This window comes from Boleophthalmus pectinirostris, unplaced genomic scaffold, assembly GCF_026225935.1.
Source record: "Boleophthalmus pectinirostris isolate CB_2022bp ecotype Guang Dong unplaced genomic scaffold, ASM2622593v1 HiC_scaffold_4, whole genome shotgun sequence".
Lineage (NCBI taxonomy): Eukaryota > Metazoa > Chordata > Actinopteri > Gobiiformes > Gobiidae > Boleophthalmus > Boleophthalmus pectinirostris.
The window spans coordinates 34,688,835-34,709,277 of NW_026571353.1; the positions used below are offsets into that span (position 1 = coordinate 34,688,835).

The window sequence follows — 20,443 nt, forward strand, 5'->3', positions numbered from 1 at the left end:
AAATGTCACTGCTCTGCCTGGAATGTTCCACAGTATGACATTAAACAGCTCTATGTTACATTTATTCAATTACAGGTGGTTTTATAGCACAAAAATATCAAGAAAACAAGACATTCTAACTGTGAGGGGGGTTGTGTGTAAAATCCCTCAGTCGTTCAGGTGGTACCTAGTCAGGCTGGCGCCACATAGTGCCTCTGCTCAATTTAATTCCTTTTCAGCAACTAGGTCAGGAATCGGAATACACTTGACGGTTTACAAGAAGCTTGGAAGTTGTAGACCGCACACCGGCCAATCAGCGAAGAGGTGTGAAGCCATGACTTCAAACTCAAGTGCTTGTCTGTGTCCCTTTTGTGTTACAGCACAACAGTAAACAAAGCGTCGAGATGGATGTAGACAAAGACAGACATTCTGTGTTGGCAACGATTCCTGAGATCGAGGATTTAAAGCCGGAACAAAGAGAATGTTTGGTGAATTTTAACAAGGGTTATTGCCCTTCTTCCTACAGGATTTGGAGCATTACATACGTCACGACCAAATAGCAGCGACTGGTTAAATAAAAAAAGTACCGGCCTACTGTCGATCGAATGAATCCTAACGTTGCGAGATCAGACGATTTCCACAAAGTGAAACCGGCTGATGAATCAGACTAGTTGGTATTCATGGCAAAAGGAGAAATTCAATATGTCAACAGGACAAAAGTTTATTTTGGTTGAATACGTTTTGCAGCTCATCCATCCTGACCAGAACTAAAGAAACAGCTTGGATGAGCTGCGAAACATACTTTTGTCCAATCGACAAATTAAATTTCTCCTTTTGCCATGTGAGCGGGGTTGCCTCTCCACAGATCTGACCTGTAACTTGACCCTGTTTAGCCTCTATGATTATAGAAAGGTTTAATGCCATATTGTGAAACATTCCAGACAAAGCAATAACATCGGAGTGTGGATACCTGTTAGATCAATCACACTGTTCCTCATTTGCAGATCTCCTAGTACACACACACACGCACACACACACACACACACACACACACGCACACACGCACACACACACACACACACACACGCACACACACACACACACGCACACACGCACACACACACACACACACACACACACACATATTAAATCTGGCATCGGTCACTCACTTCCCGTTGACCACTCCGTCGGGGTTGAGCATGGGCACGATCTTAAAGATGTAGGACTCCCGGAGGCTGTTGGCCAAAGGACTGGAGCTCATGAGGAACTCCAGGCTGCCCTTCATCACCCAGCTGGCATTGGTCTCCCCTGGGTGCACCCGGGCAGACAGGAAGATCAGAGGCCGGTTTCCTGAACAAACACAAGAAGGGGGCAGGTTACAGACACGTGAAGATTTCATTTAAAGGTGCGCTATGGAACTTTTTGGTTGGAGGTGCCATTGCTCTGCCTGGAATGTTCCTCAGTATGATATTAAACAGATTTACTTTACATTTATTCAATTATAGGTGGTTTTACGGCTCAAAAATACCTAGAAAAACAGGTATTCTGACTGTGAGCGGGGTCGCCTTTCCACAGATCTGACTTGTAACTTCGTCTGGTTTGGTCTCCATGAAGATAGAAAGATTTAATATCAGGGCCTGTTTACACAAGAACACTTGCGGGTAAAAACGACAAAATATTTTATCGGAAGTGCGTTTCTCAATACCAATTTTGAGATAATATTGGACTTTTCAACAGTTATGTGATTTTTTTTCAGTGTCGGTACTTGCTTAAATGAGTATATAGTTTCGATATTTGTTTTAGTATCGATTAATATCTGATTTTTGATACTTTTTGACACCCCTAGACTGGTTTTGGTTGTGAACTCAGGGCTTGTTTACACAAGAACGCTTGCGGGTAAAAACAACAAAATATTTGATCGTTTAGATGGCGTTTTTGGGGCTTAAAAACGCAAAAATCTGAAACCACCCTCCAGAGTGGAAAAGTTGAATATGCTCCGCCGTAGCGTTTTCGTCTACACTGCCCAAGACGCAAAACTCTGGTCAGATCTGCTCAGGTCACATACACGTTTAACGTCACATACATCACCACCTAGATCGAATTCCACACACTTTTGCGTCACCGTATGCACGCGGATTTCCTCCTGAAAACACTTGTCTAAACGCAGAATAAAAAGTGAAGATGCGACGCCACTTTTGCGTCTTCTGTTCAGACAGTCATGTAAACGTAGCCTCATTCTGCGCTCAAAATGTTCCAGACAAAGCAATAACATTTCCATGGAGTAACACTTTTGATGGACCCTCCATCACAAAAAGTACCCCCAACAGAAAAATTACACAATACACCTTTAATGAGCAGTACATCATTTTGGCCAATTTTAAGGCTGCTACAAATTTTTCTTGTATTTTGAAATTAATGATATATTATACAAGTGCAAATATTTGTCAGTGGTCAAACTATTTCCAAAACTATTGCAGTCACATAGAGTTATCTAAGTTCAGTGAATTCATATTTGTCCTTACTGATTATCTATTTGGTTTGCTCCATAGACCGTATCTATGAATGGCCTTAGCTAATGCTCTCGCTGCTGCGTTCCAAATAAGCAGTTCTGACCCTGGCTCTTTGGTCTTAAAATGTTCGTATTAACCTGCTCTACAAGATCCTGCATTTTTCATTTCACTATTTTATCCCTAAATCAAGATATGAACATAAATAATGGACCAATCAGATGCCTTCATTTTCCGAGGTCCAAATAAATTCCCTTGTGGATCAGTAAAGCTTGTCTAAGTCTAAGTCTAAGTAAAGATGGTGGAACCTCAAGTGGAAATATTACGCAGTGTGCCTTTAAAGTCTCCAGAAAAGGGAGCCCCGCTCTCAAAAATACAAACCCCGACAGTAAGTTTTCATTCAAATATTTTTCATGTAAATCCCTCCTGGCTCTTACTGAATTGGCAGATGTGGTCGTTGGAGTTGGACTCGGGCATGGCAGTGATGGTGAGGAGGGGGCAGCTGTTTCCTCCCAGACTCTGACACAGGACGTCCTGCCTCAGGTAAATCTGAGGAGTCCTGAGGGCCTCCAGCTTAGACAGGTGCATCTGAGGGACAAACACAGGGACTGAGGGCTGTGCAAAAACATTCAATTATCAATATATCATGATGCTAAATTTGGTGATACAGTATTGTTTCCATGGGCTGCTGAATCAATATATCACCATATTTTAGCTTTTTTTTATTTGTGTGACCGCACTACAATTGTGTTGCTTATTTAGTGGAAGGAAACTTGTTTATTCAGTACACAAACACAGTGATACTCACCAATTTATTCACAAGAGCCACATTGGAAGAGCAAAATCAAGAGGAGAGACACTTATACCCAAATTAATGCAGCTTTGACACATTTGTTTATGTCTTACAGAAACGAAACTTGACTAATTTGTATAAAATTAAAAAAACTGTAAGCCTGAAAAAAAAACAGCTTCCCGTGTGCAATGATGTGGTTCAGCTTCTGTTGGACTAAAGGACACGACTCAGTGGAATATGAGTGTTCTTTCTGTGATAGAGGTGTTTTGATGATGATGATGGTGAGTGTGTTCTGTGTTTGTCGTGTTGGAGATGGTTCATGTTTTCAGAGATCAAACGTGTGCAGGTTTAGAGGAGCTCTTTACTTAATTTCACTCACTTTATTTATGTTGCTCACTTTATTTCAGTGATATTAATCAAGAGTATGGGCCACTTTTTAAAATGTGGGTCAGGCAGCAGGTCGGGTACAATAATTTCAAGTATTTTTTTGCGGTTGGAGTTGCGGATGGATTAGTTGAAAACGTCGGTCGGGTTCGGGTCATTTATACATGGACCCGCGCTTATCACTGGTTGCTGGTGTCACGGCGCCCCCTTTAGGAAACACCATGAATTAAGCCTTTATTTATACTTAGTGTAATGCAGATGTTTGTGTTGCAACGTTCACTATATGTTTATCTTCACATTTGAAAAATATATTGGCTGTGTTACTGTTTTTAGTTTAAGCTTGCAAACTACAAATTAAAGTTTGTTGAGCCGCATGTGGTTTGCGAGCTGCGCAATAAGTATCCCTGCACCAACATATAGTATAATGTCACTGTTTTGATGACTAAAAGGTGTATTTCATTTTAACTTTGCAGCTAGTGAAATACTGTTGTTCAGATGTATTTGGTTCTTAAAAAACAGCAGCGATTATCAACAATATTGTCATGGTTCATGTTTTGTAGTGGTTGTAGTTTGTGTTTTATTTTGACATTTGTCCTGTCACTTTGTATTTTTGAGTTTTACTTCCTGTCTTGATTGTTTGCCCCGCCCTAATGTGTTTCACCTGTGTCTATGTGTGTGCATTTATACCCAGTGTTCTCCTCTGCCCTTTGTTGGTCCATTGTCTCTGTCTGAGTTTCTCTGTGTCTCTTATCATGGCAATTTAGTCTTGAGTTCTGGATTTTTTTGTTTTGTCATTAAATATTTTGAAGCAGTCCTGCGTTTTGGGTCCTTCCTCTGTTTCCACGTGACAAATATCGTGATATCGTATTGTGAGCCGTGTATCGAGTATCACATCGTGAGGGAAGTAATCAGGTAATTGATAGTCATAACTATACAATGCCACAATTTAATCTTAAAAAGGGAGTATTACACTTCTGTGGGGTATTAACTGGGATCCCATAATATATTTTGTTTATGTTACCTTTTATTGTTTTGAAAATGCTATACTCGCCAAAAACAACACATTAAAGGTTGTATAGAGGATTTTTTTAAGGGAAGAGAAATACAGCGACAGTCCTTGTGCGCAGTTCAAAATTACTGTTGAAGTGACCTGTCTAGAAGTAATTCAGCGACCGACGCGTCAGTTTTTAGACCCTTCGTCTGCTTCGGTCGCGCCATCGCTGGACGAGATCTCCAAGAATCACCTCAGTTTGGCTTTGCTCCTTTTCCTCTTCTCTTCTTCTTTCAGCGACCTCAAAAACTGAACTTTCTTTTGCGGCGAAACTGGTCGTGGATTCTCATCCGCCGTCGCGACAAACTTTGTGCGAAATGCGAGGAAGCGACAGTTCGAAAAAGCCTCTAAGAACCGCTGCGTAAACCACGTAATCCCCGCGCTCCGACGAGTCAGTTATACTAGGGAGTTTGATTGACAACCTAACAGCCAATAGAAAATGAGGGAGCCTCGTTTTCTATTGGCTGATGTTTATCTGGCCTCAACACGTCCACAGTTGATAGATTTTCGTTCTTTTTTTTTGGTCATCATAATTACAAAGCTGCTGCGTCTCTGTAATGGTATTTTAATCTTTCACTGACAGTTTGAAACTAAAAAAAATCCTCCCATACAACCTTTAACATGTTTTATATAAGTGTCAGTTTAATTTTTTAATGCTCTAAGTCTAATCCCACTGACAAAGCTACTGCACATCGCATCAGGTTTGTGAAGTCGTAGTGTACAGTTTTGCATCATGTTTTTGTATATTTACGGAGGATTTTTGAGATTGATAAATTACTGAAACATGCATGGAATGACATCTAAAACCTCTTAAAGCATGTTTTTGATGAGTGAACAATGTTATAAAATTATATAACGTTAAATGTAAAAGCTTAAATATACCAGACGAATGTGAAATGTCTGAATCATTACCCAAAAAATGATTACTTTGTACCCTTATTTCTTCTTTTATTTTTAATCAGCTAATTTTGCAGCTTTTTAAAAAATTATAAACAGCGTTCGAGTAGAGCGCTGCGAGATTTTGTATTAAAAATAACAATTTAACCAACTGTAATTGTAATACGTGACAGAACAATTGCTTTTTCGATAGTTTTCCAAAAGTGTTCAGCCTTCCTCGCTTTTCAATTACCAAAATAAACCAAAATACATTTCGTTCTTCTATGGCTCAGTACGATGGCCCAGATCTCTTGTTGAACACCACTGTAATTATGACGACTCAGTGTGAAAAACAATTTGACAAAACTTCAAATCATTTCACGAGACACCTGCATCTGTACTGCGGCGGGGGAATATGGGACTGTAAATGAGAGCTAATCACTGCAGTAGATTCAATGGAGCGTTCATTTGAGCTAATTTCACAGAATTGGCTGTTTTGAACGATAACAGAATAATAAAGCGCGGAGAGAATTACCTTGAGAGTGGAGTACGTGTACGGGTAGTGATAGGCGAAATAACACACGTCGTCCTTGTGTTTGAAGTTGATACTGAAGGTCAGCGTGTAATAGGACTTTCCTTTCTGGCCCCCGGCGGCTATAGAACTTCTGGCAAAATGATTTCTGTGGAACAAGAATTAACATCATCAGAACCTTACCACAATTAGTTCTTTAAATATTTTATCATTTATTATGGAAGTAAAAAAAAAAAAGTTCTTCTGGCTAGGGTATAGACTGTAGATAAATGGACATAACTAACCCACGAAAATTGTCACCTCTCTCTCTCCGTAACTGCTGCTGTGAGCCGCGTTATTTTGGTCTTAAAATGTCCGTATTAACTCCCCATACATGAGTGGTCCCCAACCTTTTTTGCTTCATGGACCGGGGGGATATTTCATGGATTGGGAGGATATTTCATGGATCGGGGGGATATTTCAGGGATCGAGGGAGAGCACTCTTTTTCACGGACCGGTGGCGTACAGAAGGAGAGGTTTAGTCCTGGTTAAATCCTGCTTGAGTCCTGTTTTAGTCCCGGTTTTAGTCCCAGTTTTAGACCTGTTTTAGACCTGGTTTAGACCTGATTTTAATCCTAGTTTTAGTTCTGTTTTAGTCCTGGTTTTAGTTCTGGTTTAGAAGCACGGAAGATGCGGCATCTGTGAGAAGATGCAGTGCATGCAGCGCACTGGAGGAGGCACGGTCCATGCGGCGTATGGGATTGGGGGTTCGCGCTTTCATGGCCCAGTACCAAACGACCCACGGTCCGGTACTGGTCCATGGCCAGGGGGTTGGGGACCCCTGCTCTACAAGATACTGGTGTTTTTATTTTGCTATTTTGTCAGTAAATAAATTCCTATTGTAAAAACTCCAAATGCACCCTCACGTCACACTCCCTGTGTACACTTCTTTATACAGTTTATAGGCTAGGGCCGTAGACTGTATATATGAGTGGACATACCTAACGAGCTAGAAGCTGCATGCCAAATAGGAAGTTCTCCAGGAGGCTCTTTCGACTCCTTCTGACCCTGACTCCATTTGACTTACATTAGGTTCTTGTGGCTCCTCCCTCTGTACCTGCTGCTGTCAGCCTCGTCATTTTGGTCTTAAAATGTTCGTATTGACCCAGTGTACATGATCCTGAATTTTATTTTTTGCCATTTTGTCCATCAAAAAAATCCTCTTTATTTCATAGAGCCTGGCTCCAGATTCGCTCCTATAACCGTGAGCACCACGAGCCTCATTTGAGCGGCGCTGAATGCTTTGGGTGATTTCACACTCGCTTAGTCCACTTCTTTTATACAGTCTATGGCTGTGCAATGGAGTTCTGGAGTTCAGGAAGTACATTTTACATACATTTTTGCTATACACTTTGAAAAATCACACTCTTAAAGGTCCTATATTACACAAAATTGACTCTGAGTTTTGTCATGTTATTATGTTATCTATTCAAAAACATACCTAGAGTTGTGTTTTGTTTCACTGACATGTATGAGTAATCCTGTATTATCAGTCTGTCGACATCTCTAAAGCCCATAATGCTCTATTCCACCTTGTAAGGTCATGTAGTGGTAGTTTTCAAGTTAACAGCTAATTCCAGGTGCTGAAATTATCCAAATGATTCTAGTGAAGGTGTATGGTGTTTAAAAACACAGTGGAGCACTTCCTGTATTACCAAAAAAAAGTGTGTTTTCTGTTTGAAAGGAGAACTGAGCCTAAATTTGCAGAATTTTGTGTTTAAAAAATGTGCGAATGAAACAAAACAAAACTCCAGATATGTTTTTGGTGAGGAAACAATATTATAACAGATCATAAAACAGTGTAATATGGGCCCTTTAAAAGCATAACAGAGTCTAACCAGCTGTGTGGTAAGTAACTAATGTCTCTAATGTGGTTGTTTTCAGTCCAAGGAACTTAGTTAAAACCTTAAACTCAGCATAACTTAGAAATAGACTTTTAAAAAACTGTAGATGTTGTGGTCATTAGTTACCACAAAGCTGATTAGCCCTGAGCAACAAGCTTTTAAACTTTTAATAATATGTATTTTTTGAAAGGCTCTGAGAAAAATGAATGGGGAATTTATTTCTGGAACCAAGTGCTCAGTGCAAAAGATTTATTTCACTTTGTCTTTTCAAAAACATAAAAATGGCACTCGGTATTGATTTTCAACGTAAACACAACAGCCATTTAACAGAAATATTGGCTGTGGACTGAAGCTGATCGCTGACCATTAGACATGACAGAATCTCAACCTCTGTTAAAACTTGATTAATCACCCAGCCCTTTCTGTAAAACAAAAATTCCAGTGTTAAATGCATCATCTGTCTCCTGAGGTGTGGAGAACTCACTTGTAGTAACAGATGTCGGTTCCTGTTCGGACCCAGCGAGGACTTCCACTGATGGCCTCCTGGACCGAGTACATGAGAACCTGCATCCCTGCAAGAGAGAAGACACAAAACAGCTTTCTTTATCATTAACGATACAGCCGGTTTTCAGATTTTGCATATCATCTGAACAACATTCACAATCTATTTTTCAAGAATCTGCCCACACAGGTACTCATCAATGATCCCTCATGAGGAAAATTCATTCTTTGCATTGACCCATCCTTCAACCAGTGTCTCGTCCAGGGACCCCTCTTCAGATCTTGAGATAGTCTTGGTCAGAACTACCTAGACCAGACAACTCAAACTCAGGCCCGTGGGCCAAATTGGGCATTACATTTGGCCTGCGAAATCATATCAAATATGTATTAGAGCTGGCCCGTCGGCTACAGATAGACTATAGAGACATTATTTAATTAAAATTGTGTTATTATCTTATATTGTGTTTGTTTTGGATTCAATGTTTAAGCAAAATTATTATTAAACATTTATTTTAAGAAGAAAAGGTTTCACATTGCATATCTCCAAAGAAGAGAAAAATACAAATGCTGAAAATTTTCAATAAATATTTAGTTTGTCCCACGACTTAGTCCCAGTTTTTACTTTTGGCCTCTGTGAATTTGAGTTTGACACCCCTGACCTAGAGGATTTGACTTATTGATATTTTGCAGCTGAAGTTAAACATTATTCTGTCTGAAGTTGTGTTTCTCAAGTCAGACTTTAATCTGAGTTTTATTTTAACACAATCAAAGAGTTTAGTTGGAACTACAACAGGTCTCACACACTTAAAATTACAGTCACAAGCTGGGAAGCATTAGAAAACAGTTTTTCAGTTTGTCACTCTCACCTTTTTGTTGAAAATCAAACTCCTAAACAGGACCATGAAACTCATATTGATTATGCATTTTGTATTTTTTTCGTGAGTTTTCAGACTGTTTTAAAATAATTTTGATAGTTATTGTTAAAGTGTGCACTGTGTCACCATGTTAACTGATAAACATTCTTTAACAATGAAAAAATGCATAGCACACTCAGATCTAGGGGAGTGCAAAAATATTGAAATATCGATATATCGTATCGTTTAGTGTGATGATACAGTATCGATATCGTGGGCTGCTGTATCGAATATATCACCAAGAGTATTTTTTGGTATATTTTACTAAATTATTTTACATCTACAGTTTTGTTGTTTGTTTAGAGAAAGGAAACTCGTTTATGTGATACATTTGACATTTTCACTGTTTTGATGTTTAAAATGAACGTGTTTCATATTAAATTTGCACAAGAAGTGGTTTAATAAAGACTTTTAGTATCACAGCCATTATTTTTATTGAAGTATATCGAATCAGTTTGAAATATATTGAATCACATTGAATCAAAAGCTCACTGTATCGAGGTATGTATCGTATCAACAACTTCTGAATGATACCTACGCCTACTCAGATTTTTTTCTATTTTTAAATCATGTAAAAAAATAAAAAGCCTTCATCAGATTATTTTTCTTACTTTGGACCAATTTATGACTGATAAACATTCCACTAATAAAGGTACATGTAAAACACCCCCAGCGCGAGTATCAGTTGTGCGTGTTTTGGTTTGATGGGGGAAACTGCAGTACTCCACAACTCCACACAGAAACTCAGAACCTTCTTGCTGTGAGGTCATGTGCTTTTATTGCGCACTCGTTCCTTGTTCCTCACCGTAGTTGAACTGGCTGTTGGACTTCTCAGAGTTGATGATGTTGAAGCGGTAGGTGGCGCCGACCTTCATGCCGCTCACCTCGAAGTAAAACCACTGGTGATAGTGGTTACTGTTGATGTCCGAGTTCAGAACCAGGTCGTACTCAAACCTAAGGGAGGAAATTACTATGGGGTTACAGGTGACACTTTATAATAACTACACTATTTAAAGGTGCATTGGGTCCGTCACCTGCTTTTTTTCTATGGATATATATCATTGCCCTGCCTGGAATGTTCCACAGTGTGACATTAAAGGTTGTATGGAGGATTTTTTGTTTTGTTTGTTTGTTTGTTTCAAATTGTCAATGAAAGTTTAAAATACCATTACAGAGATGCAGCAGCTTTGTAATTATGATGATAAAAAAAAAAAGAAAGAAAATCCATCAACTGTGGACGTGTTGAGGCCAGATAAACATCAGCCAATAGAAAACGAGACTCCCTCATTTTCTATTGGCTGTTAGGTTGTCAATCAAATTCCCTAGTGTAAGTGACTCGCCGGCGCTTGGGGATTATGTGGTTTATGTAGCGGTTCTTAGAGGCTTTTTTAAACTGTCGCTTCCTCGCATTTCGCGCAAAGCTTGTTGAGACGGCGGATGAGAATCCACGACCAGTTCGCCGCAAAAGAAAGTCCGTTTTTGAGGTCGCTAAAAGAAAAAGAGAAGGGGAAAAGGAGCGAAGACAAACTGAGGTGATTCTTGGAGATTCCTTCCACCGATGGTGCGACTGAAGCAGACGAAGGGTCTAAAAACTGACGCGTCGGTCAATAAATTACCTCTAGACAGGAAACTTCAACAGTGATTCTGAACGCGCACAAGGACTCTCGCTGTATTTCTCTTCCCTTAAAAAAATCCTCTATACAACCTTTAAACAGCTCTACCTTACATTTATTCAATTACAGGTGGTTTCATAGCTCAAAAATACCAAGAAAATCAGGTTTTATTATTTTGAGCGGGGTCGCCTCTCCACAAATCTGACCCGTAACTTGGTCAGGTTTGATCTCCATGAAGATAGAAAGGTTTAAGACCATACGGTGAAACATTTCAGACAAAGCTATAACATCTCCTTGGAGAAAAGCATTTGAAGGACCCTCCACCTTTAAGACTAATTAAGATGAATTATTATGATTATTATTAGGTGTTACAGGGTCATTCCACCTCAGTTCACCCAAAAAATTGCAATTTGAACCCTCACATTGTCCAATTGCAAGGAAAATTGGTGTATGAGTAAGTCATAACCAATGTTGGGGAGTAACAGATTACATGTACCGGAGTTACATAATCAGAGTACAAATTAAGAGTAACTGTATTCAGTTACAGTTACTGTTTCAATGAGTGGTATTTGGATTACAGTTACTCTGCTGAAATAAATGGATTACATGGCACTATTTTCCTGATTTCACATTTTGTGCTACATCTCTTTTATTATTATTTTTTATTTCAGTAATTCCACTCATTGCCGGAAACCCACACAGTACGCGTGCAGTAAGAGCTCATCGAAGAGCAGGTAGAAAAGAGTCAGCAGTGCACAGGTAAAAACGCATTTGTGTCTTGGAAATTTTTCTCCCGATGTGAGATATAAAAGAAAATAACAAATATAAAATCGCCTACTTAAATATCAAACCGGAGCTACTGGCACTGGTGAAAACAACCTGCATATGTCATGTCCTACAGTGACCTGCGACATGAGGGGACACGCACACAAACACACACAAACACACACAAACACACACCTGCATCATCGTCATCAACCTGAGAACACGAGGACCACGTCTCCTGTAGCTACTGTGCAGACACCACCGTCCTCCCATGTGCTGCCTAGGCCGCGCTTCCTCCTGTGCGCCTCTAAACCAGAACTAACACCAGGATTGAAACCGGGACTAACCCAGGACTAAACCAGGACTAAACCAGGACTAAACCAGGTGTAAAACTAGGACTAAAACCAGTGATCTCATATAGAAAGCATTTCTCTATCAATAATATTTTTAATACGGTTAAGGAAAGACTGGGCTTTTTTTTTTTACTTTAAGCAGACAAAACATCTTATGTTAAGATTTCCTGGTCTTTGTTTCTCTACAGCAAACAGTTGCTTATTCATGGAGATTTGGGCTCAACAGACAATTTGAAGAGAACAAGAATTTTCAGGATGTGGTCGCTACATTCATGTTGTTTTAAAAAGCATGACAATATCAAGTAATCCAAAGTATTCAGATTACATTACTCACCTTAAGTAACTTAATGGATTACATTACAAACTACATGTTGGGGTATGTAATCTGTAATCTGTAGGGGAATACATTTCAAAAGTAACCTTCCCAACACTGGTCATAACCAAGAAAGCCAAATTTTCAAATTTTTGCATGATTGGAATAAAGGTTGCAGAGATATCGCAATTTTATTTTTACATTTTTTCCATGGTCGCTGAATTTCAAATTGCATTTACTCAGCAACTACTGGTCCAATATCAAAAACCAAGATATCTCTGGAAAGGGGAAATCGTAAGGAATACCTATATACCAAGTTTCAACAAAATGTGACAAAGTAGGGTTTAACTCATTGGGTGAACTGAGGTGGACTGACCCTATAGTATCATTTAATGTGGTCAAAATGAAGGTAAATAAATGACTTGAGCTCTTACTTTCTGACTTGGACGGCCTTTCTCAGATTTCCAGACTCAAACTGAGAGTTGAATTTAAGCGATTCGCCGTCGTCTTCGATCACAGGGCAGCTGAAACACAAGAATAAAAGAACTTCAACTGACTGTGCACGAAAATACAAAAGAATGTCTAATGAAAAAACAAAAGCAAATAGGTTTCATGTAATTTATTAATTTGCAACTAACAAGAATATTTTAGTACCAAAATGTCATTTCAATCTACTACGTAAATGTTGATGTCTGTTTACGACACATTGGCTTTACTTTTTTATTAGAATGTTTAATTTCATAAAACCGAGCACATACTAGAGGAATGGTGTGAACTCTTAGACAATATGAATGAAATAAAAGGATTGTGGATTGTGAAGATTCATAACATCTGGAGGCTTCAGAACCACCTCGGACCCTTCTCCACGAAAATAACTCCCTCTTCTGGAAATCTCAGTGTATTTTTTTTTGACTCCCATCTCACTTTCCAAACTTGTGTTAAAAAACAAAACAAAACTATGCATTCTTGCTTCCTCCACTTTCAGACCATCCAAAATAACAAAATATTCGTACCCCCCGATGAAGTTGTTGACTCTCAAATTTTTTCCAGACTCGACTACTGCAACTTCCTTCTTGGCATTGACAATAAAACTCTTTCGCACCTCCAACTGGTTCAGATGCAGCAGTTCGGCTCGTCACCAGTTTTAATAGACGACAACACATCACTACTATTTCAGCTTCCCTTCACTTCGATTTTAAGATTTCAATTATCACTTTTAAAACTCATTTAGGTCTTGCACCAAGTTACGTTTCAGAACTTTTAACCTCGTACAAGCTCCCCCACGGTCGAAGATCCTGTTAGCTGTTCCAAACTCGAGGCTCCGGATGAAGGGTGATCGAGTATGGAAGATAATTTGTTTGATCAGATTTTGAATTTTAAATGTTGAATTTGTCCCTTTGAATGTTTTAACTCTGAAAAAACATGTCTGAATTATTTCTATTTTGAATTTTGTTACTGAGATTTTAAGTTTACATTTTCAAAGTGTTTGAATTTTGACTGTGGTATATGAGGACTTCTGCTGAATATTTAAAAAGTGATTTTTTATTTAGAATTTTAGAGTATAAAATTCGCAGGAAAGTTCCAAGATGCCAAGGTCAAAGCAATCGATCCAAAGTCATCCAATCTAACTTAGTAACAAGCAGGAAATGGTGTCGTGAACTAGTCTGATTGGTCAGAATTGGTCTCATCAAAACCTTATCTCTTTTATTTCTTAAGTCTAAACCTGTCCACAGATGAAAACAGCCAACAGGAAATAACCTCTGTCCTCCTCACTCACTTATGATCGATTGCTTCCGCCTTGGCATCTTGAAACTGTGTCGTTAAATGTTTCACTGCGAATTTTACACTCTGAATTTGAACTTTTGAATTTGAGGGCATAAAATATCTGTGCTGAGTATTTAAAAGGTGAAGTTTTTATTTTGAATTTGAAACATATTGAAAAAGTATACTTTCAGAAATTAAAATTCAGCATAAAAATAATTCAGTTCTTTTTTCAGTTTAAAAAAATTCAAAGTGAGAAATTCAGCGGTATTACACATTCAAAATCTGATGGAACAAATTATCTTCCATAATCGAGCCTTTTCAGTCCAGATGCTTCAGCTTTGGAATGACCTGAGTTGATAAGTCTTGCACCATCAGTATCATCTTTAATATGACTTCTTAAAACCCACTTTTATCATCAGGCCTTTTTGTGGCGTGTTTTAATGTGTGGTGGTGATTGTTCTGGTGGTGGTTGTTGTTGTCCTTTTTCTTGTTGCTGCTGTTGCTGTTGTTGTTGTTGTTGTGGTCTTTGTTGTTGTTGTGGTGGTTGGTGCAGTTGGTGTAGTTGTTGTTGTGGTGGTGGTGGTGGTTGTTGTTGTTGTGGTTGTTGTGGTTGTCGTTGTGGTTATTGTGGTTGTTGCTGTTGTGCTTGTTGTTGTTGTTGCAGTTGTTGTTGTGGTTGCAGTTGTTGTGTTGTTGTTATTGTAGTTGTTGCGGTTGTTGTTGTGGATGTTGTGGTTATTGTTGTTGTTGTTGTTGTTGCAGTTGTTGTTATTGTTGTGGTTGCAGTTGTTGTGGTTGCTGTTGTTGTGGTTGCAGTTGTTGTGTTGTTGTTATTGTGGTTGTTGTTGTTGTTGTTGTTGTTGTTATTGTTGTGGTTATTGTTGTTGTGGTTGTTGTTGTTGCAGTTGTGGTGGTGGTTGTGGTTGTTGTGGTTGTTGTTGTGGTTGTTGTGGTTGTGGTTGTTGTGGTTGTTGTTGTTGTGGTGGTTGTTGCAGTTGTTGCGTTGTTGTTGTTATTGTGGTGGTTGTTGTGGTTGTTGTTGTTGTTGTTGTGTTGTTGTGGTTGTTGTTGTTGCGGTGGTTGTTGTTATGGTTGTTGTTGTGGTTGTGGTTGTTGTTGTTGTTGTGGTTGTTGTTGTGGTGGTTGTTGTTATGGTTGTTGTTGTGGTTGTGGTTGTTGTTGTTGTGGTGGTTGTTGTTATGGTTGTTGTTGTGGTTGTTGTTGTTGTTGTGGTGGTTGTTGTTGTGGTGGTTGGTGTTATGGTTGTTGTTGTGGTTGTTGTTGTGGTTGTTGTTGTGGTGGTTGTTTCAGTTGTTGCGCTGTTGTTGTTATTGTGGTGGTTGCGGTTGTTATTGTTGTGGTTATTGTGGTTGTTGCGGTTGTTGTTGTTGTGTGTTGTTATTGTTGTTGTGGTTATTGTTGTTGTCATTGTTGCTGTTTTCTCTTATCATAATGAACACTTTGACTCCCTCTATAACAAACATAGCAAAACAAACCCAATGTCCAAAAACAAGTCAACAAGTCAATTTATTTTGGAGTCAAACTGTGCAATTAGAGTAAGGACAGCAGTGTTATGTCATATTCCGGGTACATATAAGAAGAAGAATAAATGGACGTTACGCTAAAGGTGAAATAAAAGCACGGACAGAAACAGGTAACAGCTCACCTGGGAATGTCGAGGTCATAAACTACTTTATCCAGGATATCGTTGGGATGAATCAGCCTCTCGATGTCCTGGAAGATCTTGGCCCTGGAATCAAACATGCATTTTTTATTACCACACTAAGCTGGGCAGAAGTGTGGCTGCCAATATGAATCTACAGCCTCTCCAAGTACCACCAACAGGCCTGTCACAATAAAGGCTATATCGACTTATGGTTCAGTATATGAGAACAATAGATTTCTGGGCTTATTGGGTGTAGTTTTTCTTTGCAATAATGGGGAAATCTTTGTTAGTTTTGTTGTAAGATAATAAGATTTGTGCTGTAGACAGTAGAATAAGTAACTTCTAGGGGTAATTATTGCTTCATTCTGCTATTTATTTGTTGCAGCTTGTGTCTTTTATTATATTATCCTTTATCTTTATATTCGTCTGTAGTGATATGTCGTGCTTCAACATTTATTACAGTGACAGGCCTAACTACCGACCACTATCTCTTGCCCAAGGACACAACAACAGTACGCACAGACAGGAGCATGCTCAAACCGCTAAAGCACAGAAGCCAAGAATTTAACACGGAAACAGAGTCAGAATATGGCTATGAATTTTTACATATTATGGTTAAATTTGACTGTATTTGGCTGTCAAAAGTATCAAAAATCAGACACTAATCGATACTAAAACTGGTACTGAAACTAGATCTAGTCACTAGTCACATTCGTGGGACAGAAATTAAGCTTTCCTGAATAGCCTTAGAATGATCTTGAGCTGTATCAGAACAAGTACAAGAGCACACAGACTAGTATACGTCAAAGGGACCATTGTGGATCCTACCTGCACCACTGAGGTAAACATATTATAACTAACAATAACTAACATAACTAACAGGGGTGTAACGGTTCATGTATTTGTGCCTGTGGTGGATACCTCTGCCACCACTCCATAGTGTCAGTATTATTTAATTTTAATTATTATTTACATTAAGTTAATTACATTATACATAATTGAATTCCTTTATTTAGACTTATGTTCTAATTTGAGTGCACACATTTTAGTTAATATAAGTCTAATTTACTTACACTTGTTCTTTTTGTTTTTTTGAGCACCGGACGGAGGACCCTGGGAGGACTCAGCAACACTATTTAGTTTGTTTTAGTTTTTTCACTTAGTGTTATAATTATTTGCCTTTTTGTTACTTTGATTAATTTATTGGTTTAGTTAGTTAATTAGTGTAATTCCTCCCTCTTGTGTTTAGCTTTAGTTGGTCCTTAGGTATTTAAACACCTCTGTTCTTTTTTGTTCTGTTCAGTTTGATTTTGAGTTACCCCAGTTGGGCCCAGCTTTTTTTGTTAATAATTTGCCTAATTTGAGCCTTTGTTAAATTATATCTTTTTTGACTTTATTAAATTTAAACTTATTTTTTTACCTTGTCTTTGCCTTTCTGTTTGGTCCACTACAGTGCCAAACCATTTCATAAGGGCAGTTTGGTTCAGTGCAGGGCTGTGCACAAGTAAATTTGCGCAATTTGTGTGTGTTTACATTCTGCCACTACATGTGCAGCTACACGGAAGGCTCGACTCTTTAAAATTCACGAGGGAACTTGTCCGTGATTGGGGTGGCAGTGTTTCCCACGGTTCTTTATAGTTAGAGCGGCCGCCTTGACAACAATTGACCCCCGCCTTGACAACGTCCCTTCAAACCACGTGAATCCTCACAAAACTACAGTCATCACGCCGCGGTTTTCACTTTTGTCTTTTGCCAGCATGGAATCTCTGCCCCACACTCCCACACCTGCGACCTCTGTTCCTCGCCAAAGTGTATTTTCAACCGCTGGGGCCATTGTGCCTGCAGATCTGCACTTTCGGCAAACAATGTGGTCAAGTACTTTTTTCTGGCCATAAATATGAAGATTGCGTAAAACTGATTGCGTGCTAGAACTGTTAGTGCTGCACTTTACTTTTTGAAAAGTTTAGTTTACTTTATTTTTATAATATTTCATACATTTGTTTCTTATTTGAGAATATTTAATTTAACTTATCAGTATTGCCAAGCAGCACTTTGCATTTATTTTATTTTACCATTTGTATAATGTTAAAACAAATGGCTGGTTCAAAAAACAAAGAAATAAACAAGCAACTGGTTTTAGATTTTGTTCCCAAACTGTACCGAAACTGATCTGAGCCGTGACCTCAAAACTGAGGTACGTACCGAACCGTGATTTTTGTGTACCGTTACTCCCCTAAAAACTATTATTTAATGTTCAAAATTGCATTATATTATTTAAATAGAGTCTTTTTTTGTTATTATCATGGTATTAGAATTGGTATTGAGTATCAAGTCTATTCCTTAGCGTCAAAATCGAGTTAGAAATTTTAGTATCGTTACAACACAAATTCATACCAAAAACTAGAATCAAATCAGATTTCTCCCTCACCTCTGCACCCCGTATATCCTCTCCAGAAGCGGCTCTCTGAACGTTGGAGCCACGTGACCAAAGTAGTCCGGATACGCCACCTCTGCGTACTGCGGCACCGACAGCGTCCCTTTCACCATCTCCACGTAGAGGTCGGGATCGTGCAGAGGAAGCAACAGCGCCGTGTCCGGTACCTCCAGAACGCCGCCCTCCGCCGTCTCGTCGTCCGCCCCCTCCGACCCGCAGTCGCTCCCCCCTCCCCCTGAACGCCGCGAGGACAGCCCCCCCAGAAGCAGAGGGGACTGAATCTGCCTGGTTGTGCTTAGATCTTCTTGCCTCAATCCCCTGTGCTCGGTATTTAGAGACACCACGCCGTCCATAGTGTCCAAAGATACACACTCCAGTACGCGCGCGAGTTCTTTTTCGATATCGTCCACTTCCGTTGTCGTTTTGCTTAAAGAGGAAAGAGTACATTCGTGTCTGTCTGTGGTTGGAATGTGCGGATCTTCGGTTTTGTCTTGGTCCTTGGATACGTGGATGTTTTCCAGTTCGAGCGGGGTGAGGTTGGGGAGAGGAGGATTAGGAGGAGGAGTGGAGGTGGAGGTGGAGGTGGAGGTAGAAGTGGAAGGAGGCAGGGGTGGGTCTTTCTGTAGCCCGGACAGAGGGGCGTGTTTGGGGGAGAGCGCCTGAGCAGTGGGGACGATGATTGGACGAGGGGGAGATTTGGCAGGAGTCACTGATGAGGAGAATGGAGATGATGTGCTGGTGGAGGACTTGGAGCAGTCAAAGTTAAATCCCTGCGAAAAACAAACATAGAATTTATAATTAAAGTGGGCATTGTTGGCAAAAATATACTTTTATTTTAGCATCATTTACTTAATTAGAGTTATTTTTCAGTTGATTCATGCAGATATGAGTAAACCTGCTTGAGCTGAGAAAACATTAATTTTCACCAGCCTTGTCCTCATCTCACTGGATTTATTTGCAGTTTTAAAGGTGCATTGTGTAACTTTTCTGGTAGAGGGTCTGTCAAATTTATTGCTTTATCTGGAATGTTTCACCATACGGCATTAAACCTTTCTATCTCCATGGAGACCAAACCAGACCAACTTAAGGCCGCCACACACTACAGGAGAATTTGCCCGATTTTGGCTGCGATTTCCTTCTCCTTTATGGCAAGCCAAACTGTTTACATTTACACATATATTTAACGCGTTTAACACCTTATTTGACGCGTATTACAAGCTTAGTTGACGCGTCAAATTATTCTTATTTAATACGTCAATTTATTCTACATATGATAATGATCCGATACTGCTTTTACTTTATTTCCTTGCTTAAATGAGTATATAGTTTCGATATTTGTTTTAGTATTGATTAATATCTGATTTTCGATACTTTTGACAACCGTAGACTGGTTTTGGTTGTGAACTTAGGGCCTGTTTACACAAGAACGCTTGGGGGTAAAAACGACAAAATATTTTATCGTTTACACAGTGACTGCGTTTCTGGGGGCCTAAAAATGCAAAAATCTGAAACCACCCTCCAGAGTGGAAAAGTTGAACACGCTCCGCTGTAGTGTTTCCGTCTACACTGCCCAAGATGCAAAACTCTGGTCAGATCTGCTCACGTCACATACACGTTCATGTCACATACATCACTACCGAGCCGCCTGGCATGCATACACAATCGGATTCCACACACTTTTGCGTCACCATATAAACGCAGATTTCCTTCCGAAAACACTCGTCTGAACGCAGAATAAAAAGTGAAGATGCACCGTCATCATATAAACGTAGTCTGAGGAGTTCTTTAAAAGTAAAAAGGCAAGAGTAGTTCCTCACGTGTGTCTGTTTACATCGACACAGTGCTCAGATCGAGGTGAAGCTGCAGATTAGTGACAGTGACTGTACTTCCTGTGGACTTTATTGCCAGTATTTTATGCTTTAAAAATCATGTATCTGAAGTTTTGCACCACATTTCACAAATAATAATAGCACAGTTTTGATTTGTATCTAAACTAGAAGTGCAGTGCTCTGATCTTTTGAACACTTAAGAGTCTCAAAGTGGTTTTACTGTCGAGGGGAAACAGCAGACGCGATCACTCGCAGCTTTATATCCTGTGGTCCGCAGACAAATCTC

General features: G+C 39.4%; 1 protein-coding gene across 3 annotated transcripts in view; it reads right to left on the reverse strand.

Moving 5' to 3' along the window:
- Positions 1-20,443, reverse strand: part of agtpbp1 (ATP/GTP binding carboxypeptidase 1) — a 125,021-nt gene that overhangs the window by 46,907 nt on the left and 57,671 nt on the right. For all 3 annotated transcript variants that reach the window (XM_055161334.1, XM_055161333.1, XM_055161332.1), the window contains 8 exons: positions 18,323-19,098; positions 15,895-15,978; positions 12,899-12,988; positions 10,226-10,374; positions 8,490-8,577; positions 6,126-6,270; positions 2,924-3,074; positions 1,149-1,329 (listed from right to left, as the gene is read on the reverse strand). In XM_055161334.1, the coding sequence (XP_055017309.1) occupies positions 1,149-1,329; positions 2,924-3,074; positions 6,126-6,270; positions 8,490-8,577; positions 10,226-10,374; positions 12,899-12,988; positions 15,895-15,978; positions 18,323-19,098 (1,664 nt within the window). The remainder of the gene's footprint in view (positions 1-1,148; positions 1,330-2,923; positions 3,075-6,125; positions 6,271-8,489; positions 8,578-10,225; positions 10,375-12,898; positions 12,989-15,894; positions 15,979-18,322; positions 19,099-20,443) is intronic.